The following is a 22,969-nucleotide window of genomic DNA, read 5'->3' as shown; positions in this document are numbered from 1 at the left end:
GTACAATTTTTTTTGAACCGGAACAAGATAAAGCTAGTAATCAATGCCATAAAAAGTCTTATAAGTTACAATTATACATATACATATGGTATATTATGTTTAAGATCATAACAAGATTTAGTAAACAAGAATATATTTTTGTTGCGTGTAAATATTAGGTGCGAGTAAATTATATCTACTGAAACATCAAAAAAATAGAAATGATGAAAATCAAATAATTCAGAATCTATTATGTTATTGAATAATGTCTAACTTTTAATACACGTTATTCAATAATGGCCTATAAACTAAGATAGGACTTTTAACATAAGGTTTTTTCCCACCCCACACTAAAGAACTAGAAATGTACCATGATTTTTCTTTAGTGAACTTTCCTTTCAACTCAACTCTAAATGATTTCTTCTCATTCACTTTACTAAATGACAAAATATTTGGCACAACATTTATAGAAAGACACTTTGGTCCCCTAACTTTTGCTTTATAAACAGCTTTGCCATTCCCAACATATGTCACAGTTCTATAAAAAAATGCAGAAATGTCACTTTCATTTGCATGGAGAAGTTGTAAGTGCATTGAGGGGTAATTTAGTCCATCTGCCCCTAATACTTTTGGAATGCTTGAACAGTTGTACATTTTGCTTCCAGTGAGTAAAGCTATGTTTGTACTGTTATAGCCTTCTTTGCAAAAATAGCCAATATATGAGTCAATATCTAGGTCATATATTAAACCAGGATTAATTGCCTTTCTTGGATTTATTTGTCCTGATCCTGAGGCTAATTCAGCTCCCACTGGCCTAATCTTCATAGATGTAGCTGAAAACAAACAAAAAAAGTTCATTAACTTCTATATAACAATTATATAAAAATAATTTTTATATTATGAGATCACACATTTATGAATTTACGATTGGTTAAATCTTAAATACTAATAGTAAAATTACTGATTATTTCACCGCTAAGCTTGCCTAAGAAGATACTCCTGCCGTCCCTTTTTTGTGATATATTATGATTGAGTACAGAGTGTACAAAAAATCAGAAATACTTTTGAAATAAGAAGTTTAAAGTTAAATTATTTCTAAATAAGGAAGTATGCCATTCTTTTGAAATAGACTAAAAGGAAAGTATTCAAACATATATAAATGGGGATAGAGGGATTCTGAAAGTTTTTTTACACTATGAAGTTGCAAAGTGAGCATTTACCACCTATGAAAGATGGTCAGCTGAATATTCTTTATCGATTTTTTTTTATAGTACTATATATATAGGTTAAATATTATATTTGAATATATTAGTAATACTAAGAAAAGTATAGGAATTAACTACGAAATTCGACGCGTATAGCTAGTAGCGGTAGCTAACATGATTTTTTGATAATTCGTAGCTAAAAGTTGTATGTCATTAATTCATGTCTTTTTTTCTTTACAAGGCATGAAATTCATGAATTTGTCATTAAAAGCTATCTAAAAAGATAACTAGATGTAACCGTCCGTAATAACAAAGTGAGATTAGTAACATGAATGACATGTGTATAAGTTAGATTGAGACAGATGTCGAAAAATCATACCGGTTGTCATGAGAGCAGATTTAATAGCTGCAGGAGACCAATCAGGATGAAAGGATTTAACATAGGCAGTGGCTGCTGCAACATGTGGACAAGACATGGAAGTTCCTGAATCAACATTATACTTCACAAATCTCTTGTCTTTAGATCTTTCACTACTAATAGAATTTAATCCTGTAAATGCAGCCAAGATGCTCAATCCAGGTGCAGATATATCAGGCTGATACAAATAATACTTCGTGTCAGAGCAGTAGCAGAGTCAGAATTTTCACTAAAAGTAATTAAAAAAGTAAACACACGACGAAAAAGTCAAGAAGATTTAATATATAATATACAACACCAATATATCTAGTGTATTTCTATAGATGATGTCTGAAGAGGGTAGGTTTAGAATTTTCACTAAAGAAAGTCAAAATTAAAAGCAAACACACTTCGACGAGAAGTCAAGGGGATTTAACATTTAAGCATATACACATATTGTAATTTTTTTTAATAAAACAAAGGAATCAAGAGGATTTAATACATAGTATATAATATATACACATGATAAAATACACATAATTATTTTATTTATCTTTTTCAGCAAAAAGGGTGTCAATTTTGAGTTTGATCACGTACATTCTCAAATTGATACTCATTGTGTAGGAGCTATATATGTTGCTCCAACTCGTTAAAAATGTTGATGGATGTGTATTGAATCCTCTTAAACAATATATTTTTGAAAAATTTAATATGAATACATGCAATCAACATTTTTGATAAATTCGAGCAACATAATATTGTCAAAGTATTATTTTTCAATGGTGTTAGGCCTATTGTCGGAGTATTACTATGCACACATAAGTATGAGAACTTTTATGAAGTAGTGTGAGATGACATTCTTTGATAAAAGGGCGTCTCCGCCATTAATTGATAAAAAGTTTATATAAAATATAGTTTTGCATATATACATAGAAAAACAAACAAAGAAGTGTCAGATGAAACCATTAATTCTCATTTTTTTACCTTGAGAATGTTGAAACTGACTGATTGGGGTCCTCTAGATGAAAAAGAAGGCACAAATGGTGCAGTCATGTTCACAGTTCTTGTTTTGTATATCACAGCTTGAGGTGATCTGAAAAATTCATTAAAAAAAACATGGCATATATAATTCAGTGTAGAAACCAAAATTTTCAATAAGAGAATACAAAAAATATATTACCACGTGAAAAAATTAACATGAAAAAGGTAAGAAAATTCAACATTTACTATATAAATAAAACATAAAAAATAATTTTGACCTCGTATATACAATATAATTTTAAGCCAAAGGAGGATTAGATGATCCCCTTGCGCGCACCCCGACTCAATTTTAACTTGTGAAAACTTAATAACATCTCATTTTCATGAGGAGAATGCCCTTTTCTCTTTTATTAATTAATTCATTAAAAAAATCGATATTAGTCGTGATAGAGTGATAAGTTTCTCTTTCATCTTTAATCATATGTCTCAATTTCGAGCTTAAGGTATGGAATCGTCTTTTTTTAAGCCAAAGGAGGATTAGATGAACCCCTTGTGCGCACCCCGACTCAATTTTAACTTATGAAAACTTAATAACATCTCACTTTCATGAGGAGAATGCCTTTTCCCCTTTTATTAATTCATAAAAAAATATTGATAAGAGTCGGGATAGAGTGGTAAGCTTCTCTTTCATCTTTAACCACATGATGTCTCAGGAATGAAGTCGTTTTTCTTAAAGAGCATTTTACCCCCAATATTAAATTTCACAACACGAATTCGAATGTAATCAATTTTCCCAATACGAATAATATCAGATACCAAATGAAAAAAAAATCACAAAAAAAAACTTACTTCGTAGAATTTAGGTACTTCTCAACTTGTGCAGCATATGTAGTGTTGATACTTGTTGATGATATATATGTGATAAATGGAGTGTCTGTCATCCTATCTGATAATGTAATTGTACCAGCTCCTTGCAATCCTTTGAGGTTATAATCTGGTTGATTACTTCCAAGACAATATACTATTTTCCCTTTCACTTTGCTCTCATTTAAAGTCCCATAGTCACAAGCACTGAAGTTTAAGAAAGAAATGAAAATCGTAAAACATACGAAAGATATAACAATATACAAGTTTTTGTTATACTTTTTGTGACGTAAATATATTATGTTTCCGTAGACATACAAGTTTTTGTTTTCTTTATGCTCGATGAAAATCACATGTTATACTATATTTCATGTCCACATTTTGAATAAATAAGTTGAATGAAAAGCGTTTGATTCATTTATCGATCGTTATAGGCAGACAATTGTGATATTCTTAAACATGTCCTATCATAGTGTAGTTATAAGACTTTTGAAATTTATGATCTTACAACAACAACAACAACAACAACAAACCCAGTATAATTCCACCATGTGGGGTCTGGGGAGGATAGAGTGTACGGAGATCTAACCCCCACCTTGAAAGGTAGGGCGGCTGTTTCCGAAAGACCCTCGACTCAAGAGAGGAAAATAATATAAAAGGTCAGATAGGGAAAAACATATCGAAAACAAGATGAAAACAAGGAATAACAAAAGTGAGAAAGTCATGGTAGAATAGTACGGAAAGAAAGAGGTATTAACTACTATAAATAAATAAGATAATCAAAGTACAACGCCCCACACCTATAAACAACAATACAATGCAGAAATCAAATGACAATAAACAATGAGCAGAACAACAACTACTATGGTGTAATGATAAGTCACCTAGCCTTTTATCCTAATTTGAGTCCTCCGCAAAAGAAATTATAGTGCGCTAATGCGCCTACTAATAGGGAAGAATAACGAGACTATGTACTAGCCTTCTACCCTAATGTGGGTCCTCCACACCCTTCTATCTAAGGTGATGTCCTCGGTAAGCTGTAACTGCGCCATGTCCTGTCTAATCACCTCTCCCCAATATTTTTTCGGCCTTCCCCTACTCTTCTGAAACCATCTATGACCAACCTCTCACACCTCCTCACTGGAGTATCTGTATCTCTCCTCTTCACATGCCCAAACCATCTCAGTCGCATTTCTCGCATCTTGTCTTCCACCGAGGCCACTCCCACCTTGTCCCGAATAGCCTCATTTTTAATTATGTCGTTCCTGGTATGTCCACACATCCATCTCAACATTCTCATCTCGGCTACTTTCATCTTTTGAACGTGAGAGACCTTAACTGGCCAACACTCTAACCCATATAACATAGCCGGTCTAACCACCACTTTGTAGAACTTTCCCTTAAGTTGTGGTGGCACCTTCTTGTCACATAACATACCAGAAGCGAGCCTCCATTTCATCCACCCTTCCCTAATACGATGTGTGACATCATCGTCAATCTCCTCGCTGCCTTGCATGATAGACCCAAGGTACTTGAAACTACTTTTCTTTTGGATGGCCTGGTCACCAAGCCTAACTTCCGCGCCAACCTCCTGAGGTGTCTCACTGAACTTGCACTCTAAGTACTCTGTCTTGGTCCTACTCAGCTTAAACCCTTTAGACTCCAAGGTATGTCTCCAATCCTCCAGCTTAGCGTTAACTCCGCTACGAGTCTCATCGATCAGGACTATGTCATCCGTAAAAAGCATATACCATGACACCTCACCTTCAATTTGTCGTGTTAATTCATCCATCACCAAGGCAAATAAAAATGGACTAAGGGTTGATCCTTGATGCAACTCCATCACAACTGGGAAGTGCTCTGAGTCCCCTCCTACTCTCCTTACCCTGGTTTTGGCACCCTCATACATATCCTTGATCACCCTAATGTACGCCACAGGTACACCTTTAGCCTCCAAACATCTCCATAGTATCTCTCGTGGAACTTTATCATAAGCTTTTTCTAGATCGATGAATACCATATGCAAGTCCCTCTTTCTATCCCTATACTGCTCCACCAGTCTCCTCATAAGATGGATGACTTCTGTAGTTAAGCATCCCGACATAAATCCAAATTGGTTCTCTGAAATAAACACGCTTCTCCTAACCCTCATTTCCACCACTCTTTCCCACACTTTCATAGTATGACCTAGAAGTTTGATACCTCTATAGTTGTTGCAACTCTGGATATCCCCTTTGTTTTTGTACAGAGGGATCATTATGCTCGACCTCCATTCTTCGGACATCGTTGTTGTCCTAAAGATGATATTAAATAACCTAATCAGCCACTCCAAACCTACCGAGCTCGCGCTTTTACAAAATTCCCTAGGAATCTCGTCAGGTTCGGTCGCTCTTTCCCAGCGCATCCTACGCACAACACCCTTAACCTCTTCGACCGAAATACTCCTGCAACACCCAAAATCGTGAAGCCTCCCTGTATGTTCCAAATCTCCTCACACAATCTCTCTATCCCCTTTTTCATTCAAGAGTTTATGGAAGTACGACTGCCATCTCTGTTTAATGAGGGTCTCTTCTTAAATAGCCATAAATATTTTTTTGGCTACAAAAGCTTCTCATGAAGAAAATAATGAAGATTTTTTAAAAATGGAGGTCATAAACATGTCATAGTGTTTGTGCAGTTATATATAAGACTTTCGAGACTTATGAATTTAAACAATGTTTATGCTTTATACAATGAACCATAAACATTTATGTAACTATAAAAGCTTCTCATTACAGGTGACATGAGACATATGAAGTTAAATTTTTTTCAAGTATAAAAATGTACGTTTGACTCGGAACAGCCTAATAAAAAATAGTGTCACATAAATTGAAACGTACCTTGAATTTCCATAATAAGATGCATTCTGTGCTTCTACAAGAGTTCCAGAGGTTAATGGAAACCATTTTTTCGTTGGTTCAAATGTGTTAATTGAAATTCCCTATAAAAGAAAAATACATTAATTTACCACGTAGAACTTGTAACAACAATTTTTCTTTAGTTATGTTAGAGGTGTCAAATCGTCGATCTGGTTAAATTCGAACGGATTAAAATGGGCTGAATTCAATATATGAGCCCATCATTAACCATCTAAAAATTACCCAAGCTAATTTAAGACAACCAGGCAACAAGTTAAAGCCTAACCCAATACACTTAAACGGATCATATTTCTATGGACTAGTTTTTTCGGGCGTCCACATGCCACTTTTCGGCGTAGTTTTGAAAAGTAATCATTATTCTTAAGTTTTAAAATTCAATACGTGAAATTATTTCATCTGGAATTTATAACTATAGAATAGTGACTATTTTTCAATTACGGTGGCCGATTATGTAACACAAGCATAGATAAGTGAAATAAAAGAGTTTGTGTAACTTACAGGAATAGCCACTCCGTTACCCAACATAGCAAGAGTCTCAAATTTTCTATCAGAGCTACTAGCAGCCACTGTGAAAATCCATGGTGCTACATTTTCAATAGTTCCCAAATCAGGCCCACTATTTCCAGCAGCACAACATGTCAAAATCCCCTTTTTCAAGGCATGAAATGCACCAATAGCAATCGAATCCTCGAAAAAATCGCGCCCTCCGCCTCCGACGGAGAGGGAAATTACATCAACCCCGTCGGAAATGGCAGCATCGAATGCAGCTAAAATGTCGCTGTCCGAGCAGCCCATAGACCAACACGCCTTGTAGGTGGCAATGCGCGCGGATGGGACCCCTCCGCGGGCGGTGCCTTCCGCTAGACCATACAAGCTAGCGCCCGGGACAGGTACTCCACCGACCGTGGACGCCGTGTGGGTCCCGTGGCCTTCGAAATCGGCCGGTGTGAGCTCGTTAGCATCGCCCGCGCCTCCAATATTAAAGTATCGTGCTCCGATCACTTTGCTGCTCATTTATAGAAATATTAGTACGAGTTTAACTTTTATAAACTAACAACATAAAAGAATCATTATGAAAAAACATGAATTAGCAACGAACAACCTTCTGAATTGCAAAAATATACTCACCAATCCTATTTAATGACAAAGTAGCAACATAATATAAAAAACCTTGTTAACTATGGGCTATGTAGCGTCAAATAGTGAAATGTAGAAATTTTACTACTTATGGCTAGTTGATTGGATATTCAGTATTTATGTCAAGTCAAATAATTTAATGTTAGTTATTACAAATTTAAAGTAAAACTTTGTATCACATAACTATAATTAAGCAATAAATTTGTGTGTAATAAACCACTTATGTTCATTAGATTGAGGTAAATATCGAATGCCAATAAATTTTTAACTTAGAAATTGGAAATACTTACTTGTTGCATTTAGTGAAGTTGGCACCTTGGTCACACTTGCCTTTCCATTTTGAAGGTGGAGGCCCAAAGCCTTCATCATTGAAACTTGGTGATTGAATCCATATTCCTAAAAACAAATTTCCAAATAAATAAATAAATATACGTATTGGTCACATACCAAAAATAGGTTGCGATTAAATGAACTAAAATATCCATTATTTTTTATTAGTTTGTAGTGTGGGTTCTATTCCATTGAGATGAGATAGATTAATTAGAATAATTCTAGAAAAAATATTGTTCTGAATAAATTATGAAGTAGATTTCTTAACATAATTATAGTGTTTCGTCCAAAGCTACTAAGATCCGTTGAATACGTAGCTACGCCTTTGCTACCATATATGTACTATTTTCCACCAAAACAAATACTACATCAAAAAAATTCTTAATTGTTTAAATACTGGATACTAACTTGTATTCCTAAAAACATAAAAAAATTATGAAGATGGTGTTTGCGTCAGTTTGAACACACATCGATAATTCTATCTCGCATAAGTGAATTCTAGAATTTTGTATATGAATTCTGAATTTTAGAAAATAAAAGAAATAGTAATAGACGACTTCTAGAATATTGTAGAAACCACAAGCCCAAATCATAGAGATATAAATTAAAGCCGGGAGAATCCATAAATAACTCTTTCTCGCATTGATCGGACAAAGGTTTCAAATGACCATCCCATGGGGCAGCCATAGCTTGAACCTTCCTTCTCACAGCTATATAACTCAGGCAACAAAGGTTCGAGCAGGATTGATTGCTGGCACAACAGGGTGGTGCCTTACCGCACCACAGATAGGCGCGCGGTAGCGTTCATGGTGGTGATTCAGGATTCCAATGTACTGCGTCCAATATCAGAACAAGCTTGCCAACAGACCACTGTCGTCCAATGATGGAAGCAGTTCTGATAGGCGGGACAAAGCGCGAAGTCCATCCAACCCGTCCAATGAATCCAGTGGACTCTCGTTAGTGCACACTCTTGACTTGTCGATCGTTATTCTATATGATGAGTAATATATTGAATTGCTAGTCTATCTGTGAGAGAAGTGATAACTTCGAAAAAATCTCTTATGTCTATAGGCTACCTTTTCTATCCGCTTTTCTACGAGGTCTACTTTCAGACCGGGATGCCTTTTTGCTTGTGTAGTTGGCCTTGCCTGCTTAGTGTGGAAGTGCGTAAAGTAGGCTCATTCTTTGATTTATAAAGACCTTTACTAAAATCTGATTAAATTATAAACATATTTAGTATGTTTCTTAACACAAATACAATGTTGCCGAAGACTTAGCTAAAACTCTAGGACGACCTCTACCACTGGATACCTACTATCCCTCATCCATACAATTACAAATACCATATTGAAGAGTTTTAGTAATTATTTAATCATTGAATACTAACCTGTGTCAATAACACCAACAATAATATCACTTTCAACTTGTTTTCTTTTAACATTCAATGGCATGCCAATAAAATCCCATGATCTTGTAGTACGAAGTTGTCGAATTGTGTTTGGAAACACTGAAATAACATCTTCTCTATCTGCAAAAAAAATAAAAATTATCATACTTAATTCAATTAAAAATTGTTTAAAATAAAAAAAATGAATTTTATTATTTCATACGAGATAGAATGTCTGCTTCTTCTGGCGATAATTTTGCCACAAATGCGTTAAAGCTTTTGGCGTAACTATGTAGCACCATCGGTTGTTGTGCTAGTGCTAAACTGAAAACCCAAAAAAAATAATCATTGAGAAAATAAATAAATAAAACAAACAATATTTCGAGACTCAAACAATTAATTGAAATTTACTTTCACCGTAGATCATTGACATAACCATAATTTTTCGTAGGTGGCATCGACATTTAAAAAAGTGAACACATGAACAAAATCATTATAAACTCATATCGACAAAAAACACTATTCAAATCCTATTTACTATAACTCTGATCAGTATTCATATTTTGAAATGTATTCATAGTAATGGTTTCATAAGAAATATTACTATTAAATACTTCATTAGTACATTCATTTTGAAACAAATAACAATTGAAGCAAAATATCTTATTTTTGTTACACTCTACTCCAACCAATTGTACTCATGAAGCAAAATATCTTTTTTTTGCTACCATGGTTGTAACTTCAAATTTAATCGAGCCAAATGCAAGTATCTGACACCAGGTGAAAATAAAAAATATATATACTCAACAAACTATCGATAATTAACAACTAGATCAGCAAAAATAATAAATTCACAAACATATATGTGAAAATAGGTAGAAAAATGTTTACTTTGATCCAATTGCTTGTTTGAGAATGTTGTTGTGATTGCTAAACAAGGACCTTGTGTCGTTTGGAAGTTCTCCCATATACACAATATATGACTGCAAATTACACATTATAATAACATGATCATTAAAAAAAACTTACAAAATGGCAAATATAATGAAAGTAACATCATTAACAACGAACCATATATCCAATGTAATTTCGCAAATGAGATCTAAGAAGTATGATGTGTACATAAATTTATCCTTACGCCATGAAGATAGAGAGATTGTTTTCAATAGAACATCAATTTCATAATAAATTTCATAAATTTAAGTATGGAAGTGGATCAAGACTACAATACACTGAAAATAATATCAATGCAATACTTTAAAAAATAAATTACCTTTCTTTGATTGTCATTATTTGCACTGACTAGAAGACAAAAATTGAAGATGAAAATGAAAATACTTCTCCACATTTTCATTTTCTTTCTTTAAACTTAAACTATAGTTATTTTTTTGATTTAATTTAGTTGAAAGAGTCGTGAAGATTTAGATTTATATGGGATCTGAATGTGGAATTTTTTTGTGACCCTAATTAATTTGTTCCACAATTACTGGGACGTGTTGAACTAATCTTTCGGATAAATGGTTATTTGTTAATATTTCTATTTTATTTTAATTATTATTTTTTTTAGCTCTAATTATGTGTTTGTGTATATTTTTATGTAAGTTAAATAAAATTTTGAATTATTATGAGCTGTGATAGAAGATATACCCTTTGGCTAACCGTAGTGAAATAATCAATTTTCTTTTATTAAAATAAAATCCACATACGAAGTATATTTGACTCTACTCACAAAGTAACAATAATAATAACATACTCAGTGAAATTTTATAAGTGGGGTTTGAAGAAGGTAGAGTGTACGCAAACCTTATCACTACCTCGTGGAAGTAAAGAAACTGTTTCCGAAAGATCATTTGCTCAAGAACAACAAATTCAAGTACAAAGAAGAAGAAAATAGTGTAGAAAACGTAGCAACTAACAAACGAAGTTGTGCAAAGCCTACAAGAGAGGAACAATAACAACATCTGAATGTGCATATTTTTTCATTTATAAACATTATAAATATTCAATTGAAATAAAATAATAATTAAATATTAGAAATATAAAAATTTAATAAAATAAAATTAGTATTTGAGCAAAGAACAATTATTATGCATGCTCACTAGCGATGGTGGATATGATTTGAAATAGTGATGGCGGCTGAAGAATATGTGGTGGTGGTAAGTGACAATAATGATAATTTGAACATTGAATAATTAAAAATATTTATTTTTTTAACATCTGCATATATTGAATTGAAAATTATGAAGTATTAAATTTAAGCAATACAATAACAACAACATAACTTAGATCGTCCCAAAAGATAACATGTTTTATCACAAGTCAAGTGATATTCAATTCACTTGATTACATGTCACGATAACAATGTTCAACACACGTGTCAAGAAACTACTTATAAGAAAATAATTTAAAATTTGTAAAAATTGGACAGGTTATCTTATGACTCAATTCTTAGCCCACCTTAGTCCAAGTCGAAATAGCCCCAAGTAAATTTTGATTACTCGGCCTATTTTGACATGTTCAATATGTTCAGCCTAATTCGCTCATTTGACACCCATCTCAATTTACATGCACTATAACAAATCATTAAGACATAGTTAGCTAACACCCACGAAAAATTGAGAAAATTGCATGATTCTTATCGCGTGATAATCACTATAAAGACCCAAATAGGGCCACCGGAGCCGCTCCCCAGGTCCATACGGACGTCCCCATGTGCTTTAATTAGAAAAAATGGCCAGAGCCCCCGGCACCGCTAGCATCCTGGGTAAATACCAATGAAAAAAAAGGGCAGTCCGGTGCACTTAAGCTCCCGCTATGCGCAGGGTCCGGGGAAGGGCCCGACCACAAGGGTCTATTGTACGCAGCCTTGGATCCTTACGGACTTCCTCATGCACTTTAATCAGAAAAAATAGCCTGGGCCACCGACACCCCAACATCCATGGCTCACCCTTACAAAAAACTAAGAAAATCACATGAATTCTATTGCGCGACCCCTGAGAGCCACTCAACGTGTCCATACGGACATACCAATGCACTTTAATTAGAAAAAATGGCCCGGGCATCCAGCACCACCCAGCATCTGTGGGCCAACACCTACAAAAAAAAATATGAGAAAATCACCTGATTTCTATCGTGCGACCCCTAAAATGCTCCTTAATGTTGTAAAATCTTGGCTGGGGCCACCAGAGCCGCTCTCCAGGTCCTTACGGACATCTCTATGCACTTTTATTAGAAAAAATGGCCCTGTCCCTCGATACACTCAACATCCGTGGACTCAGTAGCCCCGGTGGCTCTTCTACGGCGTTTAGGAGCATTTTATTGGCGATGCAACAGGAATTAGGTGATTTTGCCAATTTTTTGTGTGTATTAGCCTACGAATTTTTTAGGTGCCAGGGTCCAAGTCGAATTATCTTGGATTTTTCCTTAGTAGCGCTCGTAACAATCTTGGGAATGACTCCAAGTTGCCCAGGCTGCGCTTCCACAGCGTTTAAGAGCATTTTATTGGCGATGAAATTAGAATTAGACAATTTTGTCAGGTTTTCGTATGTGTTAGCCCACAAAAGTTTTAGGTGCCGAGGGTTTGAATCCATTTTTTTTGGATTTTTCTTTAATAGTTTCCGTATCAACTTGGCCCTGGAGGCGATTCTACGCTGTTTAGGATCATTTTATTGGCGACGCTACAAAAATTATGTAATTTTGTCAGTTTTTCATGTGTGTTAGCCTACAGACTTTTTAGGTGCCAGGGGTCCGGGTTGAATTTTCTTAGAGTCTTCCTTAGTAGCATCCGTAACTACCTGAGAAACAACTCTAGTAGCCTCGACGATGATTCTACAGTGTTTAGGATAATTTAATTTGCAATGCAATAGGAATTAGGCGATTTTGCTAGTTTGTCGTTTGTGTTAGCTTATGGATTTTTTAGGTGCCGGGGGTTTGAGTCAAATTTTGTTGGATTCTTCCTTAGTAGCATCCGTAACAACCTTGGAAATGACTCCAGTAGCCCCGGTGGTGCTTCTATGGAGTTTAGGAGCATTTTATTGGTGACAAAACAGGAATTAGGCGATTTTGCTAGTTTTCCGTGTGTGTTACACCATAGATTTTTAAGGTGCCAGGGTTTTGGGTGAATTTTGTCGTATTTTTTCTTAGTAGTGTCTGTAAAAACCTTGAAATGACTCCAGTAGCCCCGACGGCGATTGTATGGCATTTATGAGCATTTTATGGGCAATACAATAGGAATTATGAGATTTTACCAGTTTTTTGAGCGTGTTAGCCACAGATTTTTTAGGTGCCGAAAGTGTGGGTCAAATTTTTTTGGATTCTTCTATATTACGTCCATAACGATCTGGGGAATGAATCAGTAGACCAAGCGGTGCTTCTAAGACATTTAGGAGTATTTTATTGGCAACGCAACAAGAATTAAGAGATTTTGCCAGTTTTTTATGTGTGTTAGCCCACATATCTTTTAGGTGTCGGGTGTATGGGTCAAAGTTTCTTGAATTCTTCCATAGTAGCGTCCGTAACAACTTGGGGAGCGACTGCAGTAGCTCCGATGACGTTTCTATGGTGTTTAGGAGTATTTTATTGGCGATGCAATAAGAATTAGGCGATTTTTCTAATTTTTAGTCTGTGTTAGCCCACAGATTTTTTAGTTGTTGGGGGTACGGGTCAATTTTTTATATTCTTCTATAGTAGCGTCCGTAACGACTTGTAGAACGACTTCAGTAGCTCCGACGATGATTCTACCATGTTTAAGAGCATTTTATTGGCAACACAATAGGAATTAGGTGATTTTGCTTGTTTTTCGGGTGTGTTAGCCTACGGGTTTTAAGGTGTTTATGGTTCGAGTCGAATTTTCTTAGATTCTTCCTTACTTGCGTCCATAAATACCTGGGGAATGACTCCGATAGCCCTGATGGTGCTTCTACGGCTTATAAGATCATTTTATTAGCGATGCAGCATGAATTAGGAGATTTTGCCAATTTTTCATGTGTGTTAGCCCACAAATTTTTTAGAGGCTGGGGATTCGGGTCAAATTTCCTTGGTTCTTCCTTAGTAGCATCCGTAACGACCTAGAAAAGGACTCCAGTAGCCCCGGCGGTGCTTCTACAACGTGTAGGAGCATTTTATTGGCGACGCAATAAAAATTAGGCGATTTTGCCAATTTCCACAGATTTTTTAGGTGCCAGAGGTTCGGGTCAAATTTTGTTGGATTCTTCCATATTAGCATTCGTTACGACTTGGGGAATGACTCCACTAGCTCTGGCGGCACTTCTACGGTGTTTAGGAGCATTTTATTGGCGATGCAACAAACATTAGGTGATTTTGCCAATTTTTCATCTGTGTTAGCCCACAGATATTTTAGGTGCCGGTGGTCCAGGTCAATTGTTTCTTGGATTCTTCCTTAGTATCATCCGTAATAACCTGGGGAACGCCTCTAATAGCCCTAACAACGATTCTATGATGTTGAGGAGCATTTTATTAGCGTTGCAAGAGGAATTACATGATTTGACCAGTTTTTCGTGTGTATTAGCATATAGATTTTTTAGGTGCCGGGCGTTCGGATTAAATTTTCTTGGATTCTTCCTTAATAGCATCCATAAAAATTTGAGGAACGACTGTAGTAGCCTCGGCAGTGCTTCTATGATGTTTACGAGCATTTTATTGACGATGCAACAGGAATTAAGCAATTTTACCTGTTTTTCATACGTGTTAGCCCATAGATTTATTAGGTGCCGTGGGTCTGAGTCAAAATTTCTTTAACTTTTCCATAGTAGTGTCCTTAATGACCTGAGAAATGAATCTAGTAGCTCCGGCATCGCTTTTATGATGATTAGAAGCATTTTATTAGCGATGCAAAAGAAATTAATCAATTTTGCCAGTTGTTCGTGTGAGTTAGCCAACAGATTTTTTACATGCTGGGAGTCTGGGTTGAATTTTCTTGGCTTATTCCTTAATAGAATCCGTAATGACTTGTGTAATGACTCCAGTAGCCCTGAAGATGCTTCTACGACGTTTAAGAGTATTTCATTGGTGATGCATTAGGAATTAGGCGATTTTGCCAGTTTTTCGTATGTGTTAGCCCACAAATTTTGTTGGAGCCCGGGTTCTAGGTCGAATTTTCTTCGATTCTTCTATTGTAGCATCATAACAACCTGAAGAACTACTCCAGTAGCCCTGCCGGCGCTTCTACAGTGTTTAAGAGCATTTTATTAGCGATGTAATAGGAATTAGGCAATTTTGCCAGTTTTTCGTGTGTGTTAGCCCACAAATTTTATTGGTGCCGGTAGTCCGGGTCAAATATTCTTGAATTCTTTGTTAGTAACATCCGTAACGATCTGAGGAACGAATCCAGTAGCCCCGACGACACTTCTATGGTGTTTAGGTGTATTTTATTGGCATTGCAATAAGAATTAGAAGATGTTTTTCAAGTTTTTCCTTTGTGTTAGCCCATAAAGTTTTTAGTGCCGGGGTTTCAAATTGAATTTTCATGGATTTTTCTATAGTAGCATCAATAACGACCTAGGTAAGGACTTTAGTAGCCCTAGTGATATTTCTACGGCGTTTAGGAGCATTTTATTAATGATGCAACAAAAATTAGGGGATTTTGCTAGTGCTTCGTGTGTGTTAGCCCACAAATATTTTAGGTGTCGGAGGTACGGGTTGAATTTTCTTAGATTCTTCCTTAAAAGCATCCGTATCAACCTGGGAAATGACTTATGTAGCTCCGACGGAGCTTCTACAGTGCTTAAGAGCATTTTATTGGCGACTTAACAACAATTAGGCGATTTTATCAATTTTTCATGTGTGTAAGGCCATATGTATTTTAGGTGCCGGGGGTCCGGGTCAATTTTCTTAGAATTTTCTTTAGTAGCATCTGTAACGATCTGGGGAACGACAAAGTAGCCCCGGTAGTGATTCTACGTAGTTTAGGAGCATTTTATTGACGACACAATAGGAATTATGCGATTTTGCTAATTTTTTGTGTGTGTTAGCCACAGAATTTTTAGGTGTTGGGGGTTCATATCAAATTTTCTATGATTCTTCCTTACTAGAGTCCGTAATGACATTGGGAACAACTCCAAAAACCCCGGCGATGCTTCTATGGCATTTAGAGTATTTTATTGGCGATGCAACAGAAATTAGAAAATTTTGCTAGTTTTGCGTCTGTGTTAGCCCGCGGATGTTTTAGGTGTCGGTGGTTCGCGTCGAATGTTTTTAGATTCTTTCTTAGTTGCATCCGTAACAACCTAAGAAACGACTCCAGTAGCCCTGACGGCTCTTTTTCAGCGTTTAAGAGCATTTTATTGGCAACGCAATAAGAATTAGACAATTTTGACAGTTTTTCGTGTGTGTTAGCCCACAGATTTTTTAGGTGCCATGGGTTCGGGTCAAAGCTTTTTGGATTCTTCCATAGTAGCGTCCGTAACAACCTTGGAAATAACTCCAATATCTCAGGTGGTGCTTCTATGATATTTAGGAGCATTTTATTGGTTACGAATTTTTTTGAATTCTTCAATAGTAGCGTCCGTAATGACCTGGGGAATGACCAGTAACCCCGGCGGTTCTTCTACGGCATTTAGGAGCATTTTATTGGCAACCAACATGAATTAGGCAGTTTTGCCAGTTTTTCGTGTGTGTTAGCCCATCATTTTTTTAGGTGTCGCAGGTCTAGATAGATCTTTCTCTGATTCTTCCTTAGTAGCATCTATAACGACCTGGGGAATAATTTTAGTATCCATGATGGTGATTTTACGGTATTTAGGATCATTTTATTATCGACAAAATAAGAATTAGGCAATTTATCTAGTTTTTCATGTGTTAGCCCACAGATGTTTTATGTGCCGGTGGTTCGAGTTGAATTTTATTAGATTCTTTCTTAGTAGCATCTGTAATGACCAAGGGAAGACTCTAGTAGTCCCGGTGGTGCTTCTTCAACGTTTATGAGCATTTTATTGGCCAGGTATTAGGAATTAGGTAATTTTGCCAGTTTTTTTTATGTGTTAGTTAACCCACAGATTTGTTATTTGACGGGGGTCCGAGTTGAATTTTCTCAGATTCTTCCATTGTTACATTTGTAACGACTTGAGAAATAACTCCAGTAGCCTCGACAACACTTTTACGATCTTTAGAAGCATTTTATTATCAACGTAATAGAAAATAGGCGAGTTTGCCAGTTTTTCATGTGTGTCAGCGCACAGATTTTTTAGATATCGGGGACCCGATTTGAAGTTTTTGGACTCTTCATAGTAGCGTTTGTAACGATCTGGAGAATGACTCTGTTATCCCCGACAGCGCTTCTACGGCGTTAAGAAGTATTTTATTGGCGACGCAATAATAATTAGATGATTTTTAGGTGCTGGGGGTTCGAATCGAATTCTTTAAGATTCTTTCATTGTAGCGTTAGTAATGACATAAGGAACGACTTCAGTAGCCCCAAAGACGCTTCTACGACGTTAATGATTATTTTATTGGCGACGCAATAGGAATTAAGCGATTTTGCCTATTTTTCGTATGTGTTAGCCCACATATGTTTTAGTTGCCAGGGGTCCAATTCAAATTTTCTTGGATTCTTCCTTATTAGCATCCATAATGATCAGGGTAATGACTACAGTAGCCCCGATGGTGTTTCTACGACGTTCAGAAGCATTTTCTTGGCGATGCAATGGAATTAGGCGATTTTGCTAGTTTTTTGTGTGTGTTAGCCACAAATTTTTTAGATGCCATGGGTATGAGTCAATTTTTTTGGATTCTTCCATAATAGCGTCCGTAACGATCTGAAAAAGGACTCTAGTAGCACTGACGGCGATTCTACGCTATTTAGGAACATTTTATTTTTGACGCAACAGGGATTAAGCAATTTTACCAATCTTTTGTATGTGTTAGGCGATGTATTTTTTAGGTGTCGGTGGTTCGGATCAAATTTTCTTGGATTCTTCTTTAGTAGCGTCTGTAACGACTAGGGGAATGAGACCAGTAGCCCCAGCGGTGCTTCTACGGTGTTTAGGAGCATTATATTGGCGATGCAATAGGCAATAGGTGATTTTGCCAGTTTTTCATGTTGTTTAGCCCATAGATCTTTCAGATGCCGGGGGTTTAGGTAGAACTTTCTTAGATTCTTCTAGAGTAGTGTCCGTAATGACCTGGTAAAGGACTCCAATAGCCCGACGGTGCTTCAATGGTGTTTAGGAGCGTTTTATTTGCGATGAAACAATAATTAGGTGATTTTTTTGAGTTTTTTTGTATGTTTTAGCCCACAGATATTTTAGGTGCCGGGGGTCCGAGTTTAAGTTTCCTTGATTCTTCCTTGGTAGCGTCTGTAACAACTTATAGAACAAATTCAGTGGCCCTAACGCTGAATTTATGGCATTTAGAAGCATTTTATTGGTGACGCAACAGGAATTAGATGATTTTGCCAGTTTTTTGTGTGTGTTAGCCCACCGATATTTTAGGTGCCGGATCGAATTTTCTTAGATTCTTTTTTATTAGCGTCCATAATGAACTGGGTAAGGACTCTGTTAGACCCTTGGTGCTTCTACGACATTTAGGAGCATTTTATTTACGATGTAATAGAAATTAGTTAATTTTTTTCAGTGTTTTGCGTGTGTTAGCCCGCGAATTTTTTAGGTGTTGAGTGTCCGAGTCAAATTTCCTAGATTCTTTCATAGTAGCGTTTGTAGCAAACTGGGAAATGACTCTAGTAGACTCGACGACACTTATACGGTGTTTAAGAGCATTTTCTTGGCGATTTAACGAGAATTAAACGATGTTGCCAGTTTTTTATGTGTGTTAGCCCACATGTCTTTTAGGTGTCGGGGGTCTAAGTCGATGTTTCTTTGATTCTTTCTTAGTAGTATTTGTAATAAAATGGGGAACGATTCTAGTATCTCCGACAATAATTCTACAGCATTTAGGAGCATTTTATTGGCGACGCAACAGGAATTTATCGATTTTGACAGTTTTTCGTGTGTGTTAGCCAACGGATTTTTAGGTGCCGAGGATTCGAGTTGAATTTTCTGAGATTCTTCCATTGTAGCGTCAGTAACGACTTGAGGAATGACTTCAGTAGCCCCAACAGTTCTTCTATCGTGTTTAGAAACATTTAATTGGTGACGCAACAGTAATTAGGAGATTTTGACAGTTTTTCATGTGTGTTAGTCTGCAGATTTTTTAGGTGCGCGGTTTTCGGGTCAAAGTTTCTTGGATTCTTCTATAGTAGCATCCGTAACGACTAAGGGAATTCTCGTTGCCTCAACGACACTTCTAGGGTGTTTAAAAACATTTTATTAGTGACACAATATGAATTAGGTGATTTTGCCCAATTTTTATGTGCGTTAGCCCATAAAATTTTTAGATGTCGAGGGTCTAGGTCAATTCTTTTTGGATTCTTCCTTAATAGCATCCATAATGACCCGGAGAATGACTCTAATAGCCCCAATGATGATTCTATGGCTTTTACGAGGATTTTATTGGCGACGCAACAAGAATTAGATAATTTTGTCAGTTTATCACGTGTGTGTTAGCCCATGGATTTTTTAGGTTTTTGGGGTTTGGATCGAATTTTCTTGAATTCTTCCTTAGAAGCATCCATAACAACCTTGGGAATGACTCGAGTAGCCACGGTGGCAATTCTACGGCATTTAGGAGCAATTTATTGGTGACATAACAAGAATTAGGCGATTTGCCAGTTTTTCTGTGTGTTAGTCCATAAATGTTTTAGGTGATGAGGGTCCAAGTCAAATTTTCTCAAATTATTCCATTGTTACATCTGTAACGATTTGGAAAATAACTCCAGTAGCCTCAACGATGCTGTTACGGTCTTTAGGAGCATTTTATTATCAATGCAATAAAAAATAGGCGAGTTTGCCAGTTTTTCATATGTGTTAGTGCACAGATTTTTTAGATGCCGAGGGCCCAGGTCAAAATTTCTTAGACTCTTCATAATAACATTCGTAATGACTTGGGGAACGACTCTATTAGTCTCGATGTCGCTTCTACAACATTTAGAATCATTTTATTGGCGACACAATTAGAATTAAGCAAATTTTCCAGTTTTTCGTGTGTGTTAGCCAATGAATTTTTTAGGTGTTGGGGGTCTGGGTCAAATTTTCTTGAATTCCTCCTTAGTAGCGTCTGTAATGACCTGGGGAAAAACTCCAGTAGCCCTAACGGTGCTTCTATGCTGTTTAAGAGCATTTTATTGGCGACACAATAGAAAATAGGCGAGTTTGTTAGTTTTTCTTGTATATTAGCCCACAGATTTTTTAGATGCTGGGGGTACGAATTGAATTTTCTTGGACTCTATATTGTAGCATTCGTAACAACCTGGGGAACGATTTCATTAGTCCTGACGGCACTTCTACGGTGTTTATGAGTATTTTATTAGCGATGCAACACAAATTAGGTGATTTTGCCAGTTTTTCATGTGTGTTAGCCCATGAAATTTTTACGTGGCAAAGGTCTGGGTCGATATTTTTTGGATTCTTTCTTAGTAGCGTCCGTAATGTCTTGGGGAACGACTCTAGTAGCCCTGACAATGCTTTTATGGTATTTCGGAGTATTTTATTAGCAATGCAACAAAAATTTGAAAATTTTGCCAGCTTGTCGTGTGCTATCCCATAAATTTTAGGTGTTGAGATTCAGGTCAAATTTTCTTAGATTCTTAAATAGTAGTTTGTAACGCTCTGGAAAATGACACTAGTAGCCCTAACGATACTTCTATGATGTTTAGGACTATTTTATTAGTGACTTAACGAGAATTAGGCGATGTTACCAATTTTTTATATGTGTTAGCACATAGATTTATTAGGTATCGGGGTTCTAGGTTGAAATTTCTTAGATTCTTCATTAGTAGCGTCTGTAACGACATGGGAAATGACTCTAGCGGCCCCGACGGCGATTCTACAGCATTTCAGAGCATTTTATTTTTGATACAACAGGATTTATGCGATTTTGCATATTTTTTTGTGTATGCTAGCCTACAAATATTTTAGGTACCGGGTGTCTGATTTGAATTTCTTGGATTATTGGTTAGTAGTCCAGTGGCGCTTATACGGTGTTTAGGAGTTTTTTATTAGCGACACAATAACAATTAGGCGATTTTGCCAATTTTTTGTGTGTGTTAGCCTACAGAATTTTTAGGTGCTGGTAGTCCGGATTGAATTTTTTTGGATTTTTCCTCAGTAGCGTTCGTAGCTACCTAAGGAATAATTCTAGTAGTCCCGATGACACTTTTACTGCATTTAGGAGTATTTTATTGGCAACGCAATAAGATTAGGAGATTTTGTCAATTTTTCGTGTGTGTTTGCCCACAAAAATTTTAGGTGTCGAGGGTCCGGGTCAAATTTTCTTAGATTCTTCCTTAGTAGCATCCGTAACGACCCAACGAACGACTGTAGTAGCCCTGAAGGTGCTTTTATGATATTTAGGAGCATTTTGTTGGTTATGCAACAGAAATCAAGCGGTTTTTTTAATTTTTCATGTGTGTTTAGGAGATGGGGGTCCGTATCGAATTTTGTTGGATTCTTCTTTAGCAGTATTCATAACGACCTAAGGAATGATTTAAGTAGCTCAATGGAACTTCTACGATACTTAAGAGTATTTTATTGGCGACGCAACATGAATTACGCGATTTTGCCAGTTTTTCATTTGTGTTAGCCTACAAATTTTTTAGATGACAAAGGTGCAGGTCAAATTTTCTTGGATTGTTCCTTAGTAGCGTCTGTAATGATCTGAGTAACGAATCTATAGCCGCGGCTATGCTTACATGGCGTTTAGGAGCATTTTAACGACGACATAACAGGAATTAAATAATTTTTTTTGGTTTTTATGTGTGCCAGCCCACTGATTATTTTTGGTGCCGAAGGTTCGGGTTGAATTTTCTTAGATTATTCGATAGAAGCATCCGTAACGACCTGAGGAATGACTATTGTAGCCCTGGCGGTTATTCTATGCAGTTTAGGATTATTTTATTGGCAACACAACAGGAATTAAGCAATTTTGTCAGTTTTTAATGTGTGTTAGCCCATATATTTTTTAGGTGCCGGGGTTTTGGGTGAAAATTTCCTAAATTCTTCCTTAAAAGCGTATGTAATGACTTGGAAAATGACTCCAGTAGGCTCAGCGATGCTTCTACGATATTTAAGGGCATTTTATTAGCATCGTAACAGGAATAAGGCGCTTCTACGACGTTTAGGAGAATTTTATTGGTGGTATAACATAAATTAGATGATTTTTATAATTTTTTGTGTGTTAGCCACAGATATTTTAGGTGGCTAGGGCCTTGGTCGAATTTTCTTAGATTATTCGTTAGTAGAGTCCGTAACGACCTGGATAATGACTCCAATAGCCGCAGTGGTGCTTCTACAGCATTTAAGAGCATTTTATTGGCGATGCATTAGAAATTAAGTGATTTTGTCAATTTTTGTGTTGAATTTTCTCGGATTCTTCCATAGTAGCGTCCGTAATGATTTATGAAAGGACTCTGGTTGCCCCAACGGTTCTTCCATGGCGTTTAGGAGAATTTTATTTGCGATGAAACAATAATTAGGTGATTTTTTTGTTTTTCGTATGTTAGCTAATGGATTTTTTATGTGCCGGGGGTTCAGGTGAAAGTTTCCTTGATTCTTCCTTAGTAGCATTCGTGACAAGTTGGAGAACAACTCTAGTAGCTCCAAAGGTGATTCTACGACGTTTAGAAGCATTTCATTGGCGACACAACATGAATTAAAAGATTTAACTAGTTTTTCGTGTGTTTTACCCCATGGATTTTTTTGGT

General features: G+C 36.3%; 1 protein-coding gene across 1 annotated transcript; it reads right to left on the bottom strand.

The window, feature by feature from the left end:
• Nucleotides 1-250: 250 nt before the first annotated feature.
• Nucleotides 251-10,546, bottom strand: LOC129881434 (subtilisin-like protease SBT4.15). The gene is made up of 11 exons (XM_055955640.1): nucleotides 10,472-10,546; nucleotides 10,090-10,181; nucleotides 9,422-9,522; nucleotides 9,199-9,339; nucleotides 7,772-7,877; nucleotides 6,843-7,350; nucleotides 6,306-6,406; nucleotides 3,412-3,633; nucleotides 2,566-2,674; nucleotides 1,564-1,780; nucleotides 251-812 (listed from the first exon to the last, which is right to left on the bottom strand). The coding sequence occupies exons 1-11, from the start codon at nucleotides 10,544-10,546 to the stop codon at nucleotides 256-258; spliced, it is 2,229 nt and encodes a 742-aa protein (XP_055811615.1). The 3' UTR covers nucleotides 251-255.
• Between the last annotated feature and the right edge of the window lie 12,423 nt (nucleotides 10,547-22,969).

This window comes from Solanum dulcamara, chromosome 3, assembly GCF_947179165.1.
Source record: "Solanum dulcamara chromosome 3, daSolDulc1.2, whole genome shotgun sequence".
Lineage (NCBI taxonomy): Eukaryota > Viridiplantae > Streptophyta > Magnoliopsida > Solanales > Solanaceae > Solanum > Solanum dulcamara.
Note: the sequence above shows the minus strand (reverse complement) of the source record. Positions and strands in the feature narration are given on the sequence as shown.